Source organism: Carex rostrata, chromosome 17 (assembly GCF_964058835.1).
Source record: "Carex rostrata chromosome 17, lpCarRost1.2, whole genome shotgun sequence".
NCBI lineage: Eukaryota > Viridiplantae > Streptophyta > Magnoliopsida > Poales > Cyperaceae > Carex > Carex rostrata.
The window spans coordinates 7,455,915-7,473,289 of NC_135934.1; the positions used below are offsets into that span (position 1 = coordinate 7,455,915).

General features: G+C 32.0%; 2 protein-coding genes across 2 annotated transcripts in view; both read right to left on the reverse strand.

The window, feature by feature from the left end:
• Nucleotides 1-1,569: 1,569 nt before the first annotated feature.
• The window catches only part of LOC144568726 (E3 ubiquitin-protein ligase SINA-like 10), a 100,403-nt gene continuing 84,597 nt past the window's right edge, over nucleotides 1,570-17,375 (reverse strand). The window contains exons 2-5 of the mRNA XM_078319097.1: nucleotides 7,355-7,420; nucleotides 7,108-7,243; nucleotides 4,897-5,038; nucleotides 1,570-2,474 (exon numbers count right to left, since the gene is read on the reverse strand). Of these exons, the coding sequence (XP_078175223.1) occupies nucleotides 1,803-2,474; nucleotides 4,897-5,038; nucleotides 7,108-7,241 (948 nt within the window). The 5' untranslated portion in view covers nucleotides 7,242-7,243; nucleotides 7,355-7,420 and the 3' untranslated portion in view covers nucleotides 1,570-1,802. The remainder of the gene's footprint in view (nucleotides 2,475-4,896; nucleotides 5,039-7,107; nucleotides 7,244-7,354; nucleotides 7,421-17,375) is intronic.
• Nucleotides 13,124-13,723, reverse strand: LOC144568614 (uncharacterized). Its single transcript, XM_078318987.1, has 3 exons — nucleotides 13,551-13,723; nucleotides 13,298-13,448; nucleotides 13,124-13,216 (listed from the first exon to the last, which is right to left on the reverse strand). The coding sequence occupies exons 1-3, from the start codon at nucleotides 13,721-13,723 to the stop codon at nucleotides 13,124-13,126; spliced, it is 417 nt and encodes a 138-aa protein (XP_078175113.1).

A 17,375-nucleotide genomic window follows, 5' to 3' on the forward strand; every position in this document is an offset into this window, starting at 1 on the left:
AAAATATTACAAATTTTCCTGAATATTTTCATTCAGAAACTTCACACTTCGTATATCAATTTCGATTATTAATATCATAATTATATTTTGCATATGTTACAATCTAACATTTAAAATCAAAATAAATCCGAATTTGAAAAATAAAATCTAACCTATTCAAAACAAATCAAATTACTTCACATATTCACAAAAATTAATCTAACCTTTTTTTTAACCTATTAAAAATAAATCCGAATTTGAAAAATAAAATCTAACATATTCAAAATAAATCTAATTACTTCACATATTCAAAAAAAATAAATCTAACCTATTTTTTTAACCTATTAAAAATAAATATAACATAAACTAAATATTCACATCTAACAAATCTAACATAAACTAAATAAATCTAACAAATCTAACATAAAATAAATCTAACAAATCTAATTACTTAACATTCAATAAATCTAGCGTAAACTAAATCTAACATTCAGTTTAAATTCTAAATTTCTCTACAAAAATAAATCTAACATCAAATTTAAATTTTAAATCACTCTACAAAAATAAATTAATATAACATGAAATAAATGTAACCTTTAAATCTCACGGGAAAATCTAGCGGGAGTTGCCGAACTTCGTTATTTTGATACATTCGTAATTCCGTTTGCGTATTTGTAGAATGAATTAAATTTATAACTATATTTTTTTAAAACAATAAATTTAAAATTTGAGATTGAGATTGAGATTGAGAGAATGAGAGAATAGAGATGAAAATATTGACAATTTGAGATGGAGATGTGAAAATATTGGGAGAAAGAGGGGTGCATTTAAAGAGTTTTGTTTGGAGAGAATAAATTTTGAATTTTAATAAAATAAAATAAAATAAAACAGGCCGGGTTCGGGTAGCCCGGGTACGGGTCATTTGGGCACAGGTCACTGGTAGCCGGGTTTGGGGGGAAGGAGATTTGAAATTTGAAAAAAAAAACCGGTCACGGGTACAAAGGGTAAAGGGCACGGGTACAACGGCCATGGGTACGGGTTCAAGGGGCACTGGTACAAAGGGTAAAGGGTACGAGTACAACGGGCATGGGTACGAATATGGGTACAATGGGCACGGGTTCACGGACCGGTCCGGGCAGGCACGGGTGTAGTTTGGACCGGGTTTAATGGCGAAAAACCAAGTCCAGCCCGTTTCAAACCTGTACCCGTATACCTGTGCAAACCCGGGCACGGGCACGGTCCGGTCGGGTAAAGGGCACGGGCGGACCAGACCAGGTTCAAACCCGCCGGGTTTTAGCAAACCACTAGGCATCATATACATGATTGAGAAATTAGTAAAATTAGTTCTTTTCTTCTTTCAAATTTCAACATGTCCTGTATGTGTCTATATTGGGGAAAAACAGTTCACAGAGAAAATTAAGGTGCTTCCACAATGATGGTTGTTAATCATCACACTTTATTAAATAATTTTAAGGGAAAGAATGTCCTTTACAACTACACTATAACTTTTTTAACAGAAACCTTTAATGACATGCTCCCAGTTAGGACTACATAGTCTAGTTTCAGGTTGGACAATTTTCATTTTACAGGAGCATAAAGTTTATTTTTCCCAAAAACACAAAAGACAAAAGATGCACTATAGAATACATACATCTAAATTAAGTTCACCTACATATCATAGCAGTTAATTTGTTTCAGTTTCTAGCTACCATTTCACAAGAAAGGACAAAAGTAAGTTATCACAGTAACACTACTGCTACACCAGGCAACAAGTCAAACTACCCCAAACAAAACATAATTATATAAATTAAGGCCTTCTTAAACTAAACACTTACCTCCTTAATACAAATTTCTACTTTCAGTGCACCAACTGATGGGAACATTTCAAGAGGAACAAGGAGAGAAACCTGGTCATTTTTAACTCCGTCCTCAAATGTTGTACTCGCCATCCGAGATTTGAACATGTTAGAGTCTTCACCACGTTTTGCTGTCTTTAGTACTCTCAAGCTCCATGAAAATGCAGGTTCATAAAAATTGGGCGGGCGGATACAAACACATGATATAGCTATGCCCTGCTCTTGTTTGATGGTTTTAAGGATGAATATCGACTTGTCATGGTCAGAAATGAGAACTTTGTGCTTGGAAAGGCGGCTAATATAAATGTTAAAGTTCAAGTTGTAGCTGAACCTTTCCGCATTTAGGTTGTGTTCAACTGCCAAGTGACCGACAAGCATCTCCTTTGATCCCTGGAAGTTGCAGAATGTCTTTGGGCAAAAGCACGGGAAGTACATGCAAGTTTCCTCATGCGCCTTCTTTTCAGCCAAAGAGAGCAGCTCTTTGCAGCCGTACAAGCTGTTCACACAGCAAATTGTAGCAGAGTTTACAATGTTTTGGAGGCTGATGCAACGCCGGTAAACGGTTAAGGCAGAGCATGACGGGCAATGCTTCTCAAGTTTCTTGCGGCAGGAATAGCATATAACGTGTCCAGCATTGCACTGAAATGTGAGAAGAATTGACTATATGGTGTCAATATATTTTGTTCAACTATTATTCCAGAAGAAAGCATATATATAGTAACCAGACAACGTCTTTTAGTTTAGTTTTTCGTCTGATAATTTTATAAAAGCTTCTTGTTAGGGACGCAATCAATTCAATTTCAAAACATGGAAGCATTAAAAAGGAATGTGTATGAATAAATAATTTAAAAGGTCCTACTGGTATCCGAGGCTACAAGTTCTCATTTTCTGTGTTAGGGTTTTAGCACACGTGTGCAAAAGAGGAAAGACACTTTTTGGAGCAAATATTATATTATTTCTCTCACATAAAACTAAGGTACAGAATTCCATAAATAGTCGACACAAATACAAGGAGATACAAACAAAAGACCTATATTACAAAAACAACATAATTTGTTATTGAGTCCTAAATGAGATCGGGAGCCAACACTTTGGTTATTCATAAAACCTAAAATTCCTATTCTGGAACGTAAATCATAAAAAAAAAAAAAGTTGAAGAAATAAGACAGGGTCAAGGCCCCTGCTACCATTTTTTAATATAATTAGAAGTTTATACACTAGCAAAACTGGATTAGTCAATTAAGAACATATCAAAATTGCAAAAATTAAAACAAGAAAGATAGTGATCATTAATCATGTTCCAAAACACAAATAAAGTACCACACATTTAGTCTGCGGTGCGCTCATTTGTTTATCACAAAACAGCAGGTTGATTGATGGGGTTTAAAAAAAAAAAAAAGTAAAACCCGATTGCACCCATTGAGTGTGTTTTAGGTTGATACTCGTCAATTTGAAGTGGTCCATAGAAAGAGTGTGACAGAATCCAATGGGTGTGATCCGCATTTTATTTTTGATCCAAATCTGAAAATCCAACTTGCTATCCACTCGGAATAAGAAAAAAAATGGACCATGTCAAAAGTTTGCGATCAATCCATTTTTGTGTTGGATGGTCTTAATTAATCTTGGGTATAAAAGTTTCCCAATTAGCATTCTGGAATAAAAACTTCTGATAATCTGAATTACAAACTTATTTAAGAAAACTGGACCAGCCTATTACTAGCAAAACAAATGGAACCGCAGTAAACTATTCTGTATTATATTTATAAAGCATAAATGACAAAAAAGAATTTATGGATTTTTCCTTTTCAATTTCTAAAACCAAGTAGCAAATGAAAATAAGCAAACCGCATGTCTCTCCACCTATGGATACTATTACCAACATGTTAATCTTTAATTCTTTCACTTCTTTTCCCTACTGGAAACATCCTCAAGAACCCCTTACCATATATTAATTAGTTAAATATATTACAGTGCTTTTAATTCATCCAATCCTTACCTTCCCAAAATATACAACCATTGCAACTTAGGATTTACATACCTCTGCTTTTTTAGTTTCTCCATTATGTTTGCATTTTATAAGTTCAAATATTTTTTTTTTAAAAGAGGCTAGAAGCCCATTCCATTGCTGAAATAGTATAATTACAAAAGCACCATCAGCCAGATGACCGAGGAATTTGAGTCATAGCAACAGTAAGAAAAGATAAGAGGTCAACCAACAACCTACGATGCAACCAGCCTCTATTGGAGGCAATAGACCAAAAGTAATTATAAGTTCAAATATATATAAAATAACAAACTAAAGCTGTTAGATATTATCTTATATCAATTTCTCTATGGACTTGTTAGAGAAAGAAATTCAAGAATTACATGGAAATTGTATTGGAATTGATGACAAATGGGATTGTAAATGAATATAATTATGGAAATTTGAAAACACAAAATTGGGGTTACGAATGTAGTCAAACGCCTCATTTTGCTCTATAATCCCTCTTTATCCACCATAATGGAATAGATTATTCTATGCTTGCCAAAATTTAATTGCAACCCGTAGAAAAGACTCAATTTTTTAGTCACTAATATTCCAATTTTCTTGTCTATCACATTTTAGCTTTGAAATGTAATAATGGTTTTACAAAATTGAAGTTACAAAAACAAAATTTGTAGAGAAAGCGACATTGGGTTGGCATGCTTTTGATTCTCATAAATGAAGTCCAAATATTGCAGCTTCATTTACATTCAAGTAGAGAAGGCGACATGAATTGTATGTATGCTTATTATAGAGAGAAACTCCATCTGTGTAGTTTCTACGTAGCCTGTTCCAAGTTAGTAAAAAGGAGAAGGGTTCATGATAGACTTGGCAAACCAGCAGTAAAAAGAAACCGCCTCTTCATGGAAATGACCTCACGAATTGAACAAGAGTAGTACTAGGATGGGTGACCTCCTGGAAAGTCCATGTGTTGTTGATTCCGATTGGATTTCATTTCTAGCCTACCCAACTTCTTTCAAACTTCAAAGAAGAAGCGAGGTTTATTATAGAGAGAAAAGTTCAATAGAAGGTGACCTGATAGATAGGAGGGTGATCAACCAATGGCTGAGAACAGATAGGACAGCTCAGCAGCTTTCCATCAAGCATCACCATCACCATCCCTTTATTGCTCCTCCGATCATCTCCACCTTCCATCGATGTCATTCCCTCTTCCCCACTACAAATTGCCAAGTAACTGTTGTGACTTCTCTTATAAGCTTCAAATTAATTATTTTAGGTTTAGATTGCTGTATCCAATCTCTACGGCCATTTATGTTGGAGTAGAACTAGGGTGCTCTTAAGCTCACCAAAGTTAGCTTAACTCTAAAACTCATCAAATCGATTTCAAATGACGAATCCGAACCGTTGAAACCCGCCTACCTTACATGGATTCAACGGTTCGGATTCGTCATTTGAAATCGATTTGATGAGTTTTAGAGTTAAGCTCACCAAAACTTTGGTGAGCTTAAGAGCACCCTAGTTCTACTCTTTATGTTGTCCATCTATATTCCGGCCCAGAAATTATTAACTATTGGGCCTTTTATATATTTTTGTCAGGCCCAAAATCAAAGGGACCAGTCCGTTCATTCTGGATATTTCTTTGTTCACGATGGTATTTCTAGGTTTTGCAAGCCATATAATTGCTATAAATTGCATGAATGACTCCAATGTTAAGAGTAAAACGTATGGTTAATTGGTTATGTTTGTTTGGTCGTGAAGTATCTTTTACTCCATACTTAACTAGTTAAATAAAAAGTAAAATAGGAGAAGTAAAATAGAATACGAGGTGATTTAATCCGAAATAATTTATTTCACTTACTAAGTAGATTAACTTACTCCACAGTTACTCTACTTATATATCACTGTCAATAAAAAAACAAATATTTTCCAACATGTTACTAAAGTGAATTAATTTAAATCATAACTCCAACTATCAAACAAGACGTAAAATATAAGAAGTAACAAACTAACAATTGATGCTACTTAAAGATATTAAGACCTTATTTGAAAAGAAATATCTCACTGCAAAAAGTCTGTTAATTAAGAAGCGATATGTTAACAATCAATTTTTTTTTTAAATCTATTAAATTAATGAAAAAAAATTCAATTGATTTTTTATGTTTATCATTGTTTTTTTGCGCAAAATTATTCACGAGCACGTACAAGTTAACATTTCAAGCATTTCTTTATATTTTGGTGATTACTGGACTTGAAATGAAATCTCAAATTATTGAAAACATCAACAAACATTCACAATTTCATGTAAATCAGCATACTTACGTAATATACGTAAAATATTGTTCTATGTTGTACAAATCAATTCACAAGCTTGTACAAGGTAATTTTTAGATTATATCTTAATTCTTAGCCACTGGAAATGTCTCATCTGCATACAAATTCCTGACATTTTTATTAATATCCAACATAAAATAAAATAGAAAATAATAATTATGTTCATATTTTCTGGGTATTTTTAAAAATATCCAAATCGGCCATCTAGTAGCCGGTTTTCACTCTATTTCAAAACCAGCCACTAGATGGCCGGTTCTCATTTTTTTTTTTCAAGACACTACGAAGAGCAAAATGCTGAAATTTAAGATTAAAAATTCAATTTTTTTTAATATTTGCTAGATTACTTCTTTTGATGTATAGTTAGCATAATTAAAATCAAAGATTTAAATAGCATTTATTGCATCATAGTGGAATGGCTAAGAAAACGACACTATACCCATAGAGCACCGCTATAGTGCGAAATAGCGCCATAGTTTTTATGGTCCGAAAACGCTATAGTGTGCTATTTAGAACTTTAATTATAATGTATAATTAGCATTATTATACTAAAATACGCTAAATTACTTGATTGTTAAATTACGCAAAGAGAGATAATATCTTCATTAAGAAAGGCAAAAAACAATGACGAAACTTCAAACGGCCACAAAACAGCGCTCGAGTATCCGATTTCAACAAATGATCAATTTTCAAAAAGCTTGTGAAAAGATGCATGTGTCGGTGACAGCTTAGTTGTTTTTCGATATTCAGAATTTTCAAAAATCAAAGGGAAGAGCCTCAAAACTTGAGTTGAATTTCCGATTAAGATTTCTATATCTTCTTTCCGATTTTTATTTTGTTGACATTTTTGGTCACTTCCATCTTTTCTCCAATAAAACCTCTACAAACAATATTGATTAAAACCACTACAAATGGATAATCCTACATACACAAAAATTAGAAAAAAATGAATTTTACCTATAACCGACCCGAAGAATCACTGGTCTCTTCTTCGGCGTGCCCGGCGGCGCAATGTATTTATTTCGGCTGCGCGGAGGGTGCTTAGATCCACTGGAAGATGCCTCCTTCTCCTTCCGCTTTCTGCTCGACATACCTGCAATAAAGTTTGTCTTGACAATTAGTTTTATATACAATTCCAACAAAAAATAATTCATTACTTAAATGTCACTTTCATTTATAAATAAATTAAAAGATGAATATTAACCTAATTCCTCATTTGACGTTTTTCTCTCGACCTTTCTTCCCAAGATTAACCTAACTTCTACAACTCCTAAAACCAATTAACCAATCAATTACTATTAAAACAAGCAGATTCAAACCAATCAATTACTATTAAAACAAGCAGATTCAATTTTAATTGACTACATATGTTGAACTTCCAGATTTATTATTCAAATATCTAAAAGAGTATATATGTTTGTTTAAACAGATATGATCACTTGTCTAAATCAAATACATGACTTCTTTGACTTCTTGCACAAATTATGGAAATTACATCATCAGCAAAAGAGAAGAAAATTGCAAGAAAAATAGTTTTAGTACATAAAAGAATTATTATCCAAGGCTTCCAAATTTTCATAATTTGTTTAACCATCATAACTAGTCCTGCTTGATTTACTTAACCCTTGAGAAATAACAGATTCAACATAGGATTACATTAAAACAAGGTAAATTAAAGGACTAACTTAAACAACAACTCTTCTAATTTGATAAAACTAACCTTACATAAATTAAAGAGAAACAGACATTCTAAGCAAAAAAAAAAAAAAAAGCATATGTAAGAAGAAAAAAAAAACTAACCTTACATAACTTAAACAGACATTGCTAATATTTGTCCAAACAAATATGAATCAAGTCATGAAATTGAAAGAAATATAAGAATCCAAGCTTTAAGTAAGCACTAATGGCTATTGATACCTAATTTAAACATAGATGCAATACCATAGTTTGTGAAGGCAGCATAGTTTTAAGAAAAATAGAAAAATATTTTTTTTAAGAAAAGGCATCAGCTCTGATCCTAAAACCAATAAAATTTCAGACCTACTGTTTGCATGCATGTTAGGTCTCTTTGATATGAGATTCATTACCACTCTCTATGCAAAACATAGTCATATGTATATATATTTTTAATGATCTAACATAGATAGGGGTCGGGTTTGGAAACTTTCTAATATGCTAATTTTGCAAATTTGTTCCTGTGCTCTTAACTTCTAAATTTCAGATTTATGAAAAATACAAAAATTGATAAAGAAATGTACCACAGTGGGCTATCCGGCTATACTTTGAACTTCTTTTAATCTCCCCTATAAAACCCTACAAATTGAAAAGATTGGTCATATTGACAAATCCACCAATACTTCACAAAAAAAGCCAATCAAAATCTAACCGATTATGAAGCCTTCTTGAACCAGTGAGCCCATGTAATTCTAGACAAATTCTTAGATTGAATTTGCTGTTTAAACCTATAAAATGAGAAATCAAACAAGAATTCAATTCTTCTCTATTTATTGTTTAAAATGCACGCCTAATAAAAATGAACTGATTTTATTTGAGTAGAATGACCTTATGTCTCTAAAGTACATACTTACACCCATTCAATTTCAGCTCAAATTAATTTATCAAACAACTAATTCAACTATGTTTTGGACATAACAAATGATACCAATCTTACTGTTACGGATATTTGAGGCGGAGATTAAAACAATACAAGCAAAGCACTAGATTATACAACCATTTAAAACAATAATGTCTGTGAAAAGAACAAACCTTTTCAGCTTTAGAAGTGTTGGCGGTCAACACCTTACATCAATTGAGCCAGCCAAGCTACAACATATTTAAAAATGACATGCAAGGTTTAATAAAAACCAAGGTATAAGTATGTTAGTTATTCTAATTCAAAAGAAGTCAATGATCAGAAAATATCAAGACATCAACAAATTGAAAAGAAAATTAGGAAGTCATTATTTAGTAAAATTTGACGAGAGGTTTTCCTTAACAAAAGAAAACATTAAGCTGGACAAAACGATTTCAATCTGAAAAGCATCTTACCAGATGACTCAAAACCATCTTTCCTACTCTTTGAAATCAGCAAATATTACCACTAATAAAAAAATTGCCCCGAACCATTCGAAATTCACACATAATGTGATTTCTTAATCGACATTAGGTGTGTGTTTAGATGAATTTGATAAAGGTCGCACAAATTTGGAGATCTAAACCAAAAAAATCACCAAATCTGGTTACTAATTGTATAGAAGCATAAAAAAAACAAAAAGAAATTAGAAGTCATTACTAATTGTCAGCCAAAAAGAAGAAGAAAAAAGAAGAAAAACATAATACCTTTTGGGAAAAGGGGGTCAGAGGCTCAGAGCCGGTGGTCGGTGATCGAACGACAGTGATCGGTGGAGAGGAGGAGATCGAGAATGACAGGGTCGAACGGAGAGGAGAAGAGAGGAGATGGTCGGCGGTCGAGCGGAGAGGAGGTCGATGGTCGAGCGGAGAGGAGGCGTGCGTCGTGCGTCGATGGTCGATTTTGCGGCGATTTTTGTTTTTTTTTTTTTTTTTTTTTTTTTTTTGTGGGAGACCTAACACAAAAAGGCGGGAGAGGTATATTTCACGGGACCCTTCTGCACCGGGCCAAATCGGTCCCATGTTGGCGCTCTTTTGTTTTAGAATAATTATTTCAATCCCAACACTCCAGTACCTCCATTGTACTCCCATCTCTTAAACAGATTTTAACTTTCCATAAACTAACTTAACTAACTAATTTATTCAAAACACTAGTATAAATACTTGGAAGATAATAAATTAATACTTACAAATTACGATATTAATACTTGCAAATTAAGATATTAATACTTGCATGTCTAACTTGATATAACTATATGGAGGGACCACTCAAACTACATGAGGAGAAGAATCATACACATTTTTAGAGATGAGTTTTTTTTTTCTTTTTTTCAATATCTTCCATATTTCTCACGTTCTATGAGTAATTTTGCGAATCTAAAACCACGAATGTATTCTACGCAATTTTATCTTTCAAATGAGATCCATGATGATGTACTTTCGGATTCATCGTCACACAAGTATTTATACCTCATTGTGCAAGTATTTATACCGCATCATACTTATACCTATACTTGTAAGTATTTATCCCCAATCGTGGACCCCGCATCTCCGCATCACATTTCCCTAATCGTCCCTGCGTCAACCTTTCTCTAACAAAAATAGTTGACCACATAGGTATAAATACTTCAGTGCATAGATATAAATACTTGTAATACTTGATATTAATACTTTTAAATGTCAGCAGTGTCATATGTGAAAAATACTAGGTATAAATACTTAAATGATGAGGTATAAATACTTGTATGATGACGAACCCGAAAGTATGTCATCATGGATCTCATTTGAAAGATAAAATTGTGTAGAAAACGTTCATGGTTTTAGATTCGCAAAATTTCTTATAGATCATGAGAAATGTGGACAAGATTGAACAAATAAAATTGGGGGTACAATGGGGGGATGAGAGTGCGGGTACTCATATCATCTCCCTTTCTTTTATTATTTATTTATGTTTTTCGGGGGGTCTTCCGCGTCCTGCGATTAGACTGGTCTTCAAAAATCGGTTGTAGATGAATCGTCTTGCTGTAGTGAAAGTTTCTGATTAAGATTTTTATTTCTTCCAATCTAAGTGATTCAGTAAATTGGTTATATAATAAATTTATAGAATATCAATTTTTACTATTTTTGAAATTTTTTTACTATATTTTATAATTTATGAAAGAAGACACAAAATCGGCCTAATTTAGCATAGTTTAGCATATTTCAATATAATTAGTGTACTTAGCGTAATTTAGTGTCATTTAGTGTCATAGTGTAATTTACCGTATTTTAGTTTAAATTAACATAATTTCAAGTAATTTAACGTATTTTAGTATAATTATGCTAATTATACATCAAAAGAAGTAATCTAACAAGAGGAGGGATCAAATGCCTCCATTTTTTGTGCCTCCATCGTGCCTCCATTTTTAAAAACTTTAATAACTCAAAATTTAAAACTTAAAAGTCAAAATAAATGTGATCTATATTATTTTCTCTATGTGCTCACATTTCAATTTTGTTTTTATGTGAATCAATAAGTTGAAAAATTAACGTCTAGAAACTATCTACATTAGTACGTTTTTTACTCTTGATAACAACCAAAACAAAATTGAAATGCCATAATTTTTTACACGTGCATAGATAAAATGATGTAGATCATATCCAACGGTTTTATTTTAACTTCTAAATTTTAAATTTTGAGTTATTAAAGTTTTTAAAAATAGAGGCGTAGTGGAGGCACAAAAAATAGAGGCATTTGAACCCTCCTCATCTAACAAATATTTAAAAAAGTTCAAAGTTTAATCTTAGATTTCAGCATCTTGCTCTTCATAATGTCTTAAAATAAAAAAAAATAAAAAGATTAAGAATCGACCATTTAGTGGAAAATAGAACAAATATTCAGAAAATATGAGCATAATTATTAACTAATATCGTGCCCGTGCATTGCAACGGAGACATTATAAGAGAACAAAGCTTATAGAATGAAATTGATAAATTGAGTAAGTGCACATGGCGCCATGGATATTATCTAAAATAAGAGATTTTTAAATCATGTCATATGGACGATAATAAAGTCCAAAAGTACATATAGATATGGATGTAATAAAGTCCAAATCAAAAATATCTCAATAATAAAGATATGGTCGTAATTGATTGTTCAATCTTATCATATAAGTATATTGATTTATTTTATTTCTTATTTGATTCCTTTTTTTTAAAGTGAAATCTGTAGGTATATTAAATTAAAAATTGAAAGATACCTTAACAAAAAAAAAACATCAGAATCAATTTCGAGATCGATACAAGCGATACTGGTGATACAAGTGATACTTAATTGATAACTACATATCGTAATAAAAGAAAATTCGCAGACTTAAATTATTTCTTCAATTCTCTTAGAAATTTTCAATTGCTACTAATTTTTATACAACTAAAAACTTACTGAGGTCAAAATAGTACACGGTGCTATAATCTTTTGGGATAAGAAATAGAGGAATATGATTGTAAATTCTTTCGTGTCATGCATATTTTTTTTCACTTTTTAACTACCAATAAATTTTCCAAATATTTTTTCACTTTTTACCAATAAATTAAATTCCTTTTTTTTTATCAATTTTTTATTTATTTCTTATTTGGCAATTTAATTAGGATCCTCCCTTATTGTTAGATAAACATTTCAGATAATATTGTCACATCATGATAACTTGAATTAAGCTCTCTAAAGCAAAAAATAATAAACATAAATTAAAGCATTTGGTATGATAGGAAAATCTCAGTTTTCTTGCATACTGGCACCAACAAGAGTGCTTCAACACGGGACTTGAAAATTAGGCATCCAATAAAATAAGAGAGATATTCCGAAAAATGCACTTAATGAAACACACAGTAAGTAGCTTTGTTGAAACACTTTATTAAATCAAGTAGAACTATTTATTACTTCAAGGAGATACTTGGCTTCTTTTGCTAGATCAAGAGGGGTGGCATAGATGTAGATCGTGCAATTTGACTTCTATTGTTTCCAACCATCACAAACATATTATATTTATTATAAGTAATTGACCGAAGACGCTCCAATATAACAACATGAGAATTATCCTAAAAACAAAACAAATACAAATAAAAATTGACAAATTGGAACTTAATATGGAAATATAGTTGAGAGTAGGAGAAAACAAACTAACTTTCTTAAAGAGCTCAAAGAGAAAATTTGCCTTGCATCCCAACAATTTCTCGCCCACCTCATCAAAAATTGTGACATCTTGACAACCAGTATGGTCTATAATCTCCATTTTAAATACGTACCTAGAAAATAAGATATTTAAGTTTGAACATTATCCCATCCAACATAGGCATATGAACATACTTATCAATAACCATGAAAATATATCTTTCCTTCATTAACTATATCTTGAAGTCGATCCACTTCAACATCATACATGGAAGCCTCCAATTTTGTTCCCTACAAAAACATTTAAATCTATCTTCTTGTACCAAAAAGTATAAGAATGGAGAAAAGGAATTTAAACCAAAGAAACGTTACCTTAGCATCAACAAGCAGTAGCTTCATTCTTTTCTTTGACGGATAGTGCTGAACATTAAACTTTTGCTCAACTCGTGCACACAAGTTCCATTTGCGTAATCCATAGGAATGAAGAACAGTAAATGGAGGAAATGGTTTCTTCCTCTTCAATCTATGAAAATAGCAAAAATAAATAAATAAAAGAGACCATGAACAACAAGCAAAGACGGATGATATAATCTTTATAAGTTGAACTTTCATAAAGCAAAAGTACCGTTCATGAGACTCATTTTCTTCCTTCTTCTCATTAATTTCTATTGTAAATTCCTTTTGTCCACTCGGTTCATCTTCTCCTATAGTAACTGTGACAGACGTCTCAACAATATTGGATTGTAGATTGCTATTAGTGACATCCTCATTCACATGAGATCCACCTTTGGTTGTCATTTAACAGTATCTAGTACCATCAAAAATTAAACCAAAGAAACGTACATTAATCAGGTATCTAGTGAGTAAAAAAATAGTAAAGGGCCAAAATTGCTTCCAAAAAATTGACAACAATTGTCAAACCTGCAACATTACATCATGCTGTATTTTTAATGATGTGATGAAATAAGCTAAAATATTTGGAGGTATAAATGTAGGAAAAATATGTGCCTACGAGCTGGTACTACTGGTACAACCAGACCTGACTGGCATAATGAAATGTAAGTTAAGGCAGGTGAAACTGACCGAAAAGGGCAACACCAAAATTCTTTCTAAGCAAGTACAGCCGTGTACTCTAATGGCATAGAATTTTGGTTTCTCGGATCAATTCAAGCCTAGTGATCTCTAACAGAAATTTCCTTTTGAAAAGTCAACCAAAAAGATAGGTAAAGCTAACTAATGCCATCAAGTTCAGTAGCAACCAAAGTCAATTTAGTCAACTAATGACATTTCTGCCTTTTTTTCTAAAACAAAAAAAAAAAATCATCTTTTTCACATAAAGGTATAAACGGGTTTCATGTTTAGATAATATCACAGGTTTCACACCACTCCAGCAGCTGAACAAAATCATTTCACAAATAATGTTTGGTTCTCTTCGTCTTACTTTTGTCAGTATGGACTTCTGAATGATTTTATTGGGGTTTCTATGAACTCTAATCATTACATACATGCCAATAAGCTCAGGTGCAGATAAGAACAGACTGTAAAGATCAAAACCACCTAGCTTGTGAAATACTTATTGAGCAATACAAACTATAATAAGTCCTCCTTTCAATTCCCAAAAATGAAATCATTTCTAAAGCAAGCTGCACAACATTAAAGTTCCAATTTCAAAATAATCTCAACTTAAAGGATCTTACCCAGCTCTGTAATCGTCTGAACAAATGAAAAGAAAAACATAGATGGAATAAGAATCACAAAGCGGTCTTCTTGGCAAAAAAGAAAGGGGAGTGGTCAATATCAACTTTTTGAATTGTACCAAAGCGAGACACATATACGATCGAGACCTAGAAGAGAGAAACAAAAGAAATACCTGGCAATCAACTCCAAGTTGAACAATGGCAATTAACTCCAAGTTGAACAACGGCAGCCACCACCCCTCTTAATAAATCTTTAGGGTTTCTCCTTCTACTCACATCTCCATTCTATTATTTAATCTCACGGTAGTATCTATAGAAAGAAAAAAAATAGAAATAAGGACGTGAAATAGGGAATGACCATCGGAAAGAAAGAAATAGAGAAAGTGTTTTGGTTTGAGAGAGAGAAATAGGAAAAAAAAAATGGAAAGTTCAAATTTCGTATTTAATTGAGCAATACAAACTAACAGATGGTCATTCCCTAATTACAAACAGATGTCGTATCTAAATAATAAATGATTTCAAATTTTGTATCTATACAGATGTTGTATCTAATTAAAAAGAGAGAAATAGGGAAAGAAGTAAATAAGGAAACAAAACAATATAGTACGTTTCAATTAAAATTAAATTTGAGAATATAATTTTTTGTGTGGCGGTACGTGTGGCAAGTATGTTTTGAGTTAAATTTAAGCTTCTACACATTATTCAGATGTATTTAATCAAAGGAAGGCAGATTATGTGATTGGAGGACTGAGATTGAATCCGAAATTTGAACTTTGAATCGTAACCGTTGGCGGATCGGACATCCAACGTGCTTAATAATAGAATGAAGATTTCTATTTTACGTTGGATATTAATAAAAATCTCGGTACAAATTATAAGGAACAAATGATCCTTTTTTTAATGTGGCATCGAAAATAAAATCATCTTTCAGGTTCTTCACAAATTATTTGGAGAAATTTAGTTATATACCCCTCATAACTTCATTAATTATATATTTTTCCATCAAAAACTTAAAATTAGTTATTTCTCCATCTAAATTCACTTATATTATTAATATATCCATTGGTTGATTATTCCATTAAAAACACTGATTAGTATTAGTAAAAATAAATAAAATTACAATTCTGCCCTCCTTTTCATCTCCTTCAACTCGGGGAATAAAGATATACTTCTTCTCTCTAGTTACTTCTATATATGCTTCTATATATGTTCTTCAATTTTCAGATTCAAACAGCAATTCTGTGCTCTTCTTTCTTCTTCATTTCACCCAACAAGTTCTCATTCTCCTCTCATAAAACTTTCATTCTTTCCTGGGTCTCCTCTATTGCCTCTTCTATAAAAAGTTTGGTGATTTTGTTCTTCTTCTTTTTTGTAACTGGACTTCTTGTAAAGAGAAACTCAACTTCTCCATATCTATATTTACCTCCTCTTTACATCTTTCTATCTTTGTTTCACCTTCTCCAGTTCCACCTTTCTATAAAATCAAGAATAGAGAAGAGAGCTGGGATGACATGAGAACAAAAAAAAATCATTCTTGAAATAGAGAATGTTATCAGGGTAGGGCACTAATCAGTTTCAAATAGCTCTTTGAGCGTTTGAAAAAATTGAAGCTGAAATGTTATCAGGTGATCCAATTCAATTCATCGATTATGTAATGGTTGTTAATGTAAACTTCAATGAGTGCCTACCTGGGTGTTCGCCAGAGGCGGATTCAGAATTTCTATCAGGGTAGGGCACTAATCAGATTCAAATAGTTAATCGATTTCAAATCCATTAACTTGTCGGGTACACAACTACAACTCAATCTCTATAACTATTTTTATTATAAAATATGTTATAATCATAAATTCGATTGACACAACATTGAAATAACTTTAGTAAACTAATTAAAAAATCATTTGGCACAATTTATAGTGGGATTGTTCTTAGCCAATTAGAAAATTGAAGTCAAAGTTTAGATAAAATTAAAACGAAATATAAGTGTTGAATAATAAACGACACAAAAAGTTCGACCGATCCATTTTTTAGAATTGTAATAATATATCCCATCATCAAATCTTTCTTGTTCACTTATTTTCTTTCATTATATTTACGAAATAGGGTATCACATATCCGAAAAAAAAAATAAACATAATCAACCAAAACTCAGAAGGAATCGATTTAAGAATCTAACTAACTCGAACCAGGGATAGGCACATTGAACAATTAGTATTGGATCGAAATAAAAAAAATTCAAATCCAAGGATAGACACTTGCCTACCCCAATTTGAACATGCATCTGCCAATGGTGTCGGCTCCATTTATGTATAGTCTCACCATAAATGGTGTTGCCCCCATTTATGTATAGTCTCACCTTTATATAAAATCAAGAATAGAGGAGAGGTGGGATGAAATGAAAACGAAAAAATCATTCTATGAAAATGTGGAGAAGGTAAAACAGAGATAGAGTGTGAAGATGGACATGGAGAAGTCGAGTTTCTATTTACAATAAGTCCAGAAAACAAAAACCGAAATTACTAAATCTTCTAAAGAATGAAAGCTTTATCTGAGGAGAATGAGAAATTGTTGGAAGAAATGAAGATAACGAAAAAATTAAAAAAACACAGAATCGCTGTTAGAATCTGTAAACTAAATAACAAATATATAATAGAAGAATTATATTTTTATTCCCTGAGTTGGAAGAGATGATAGGAGGGCAGAATTCTAATTTTATTTATATCCATTAATACCAATCAGTGTTTTTAATGGATTAA

Coding starts and splice junctions, on each gene's coding strand:
- LOC144568614 (XM_078318987.1), bottom strand. CDS start 13,723: ATGACAACCAAAGGTGGATCTCATGTGAATGAGGATGTCACTAATAGC. Junction 13,449..13,550: donor GAAAATGAGTCTCATGAACG/GTACTTTTGCTT, acceptor CTATTTTCATAG/ATTGAAGAGGAAGAAACCAT. Junction 13,217..13,297: donor TACTGCTTGTTGATGCTAAG/GTAACGTTTCTT, acceptor ATGTTTTTGTAG/GGAACAAAATTGGAGGCTTC.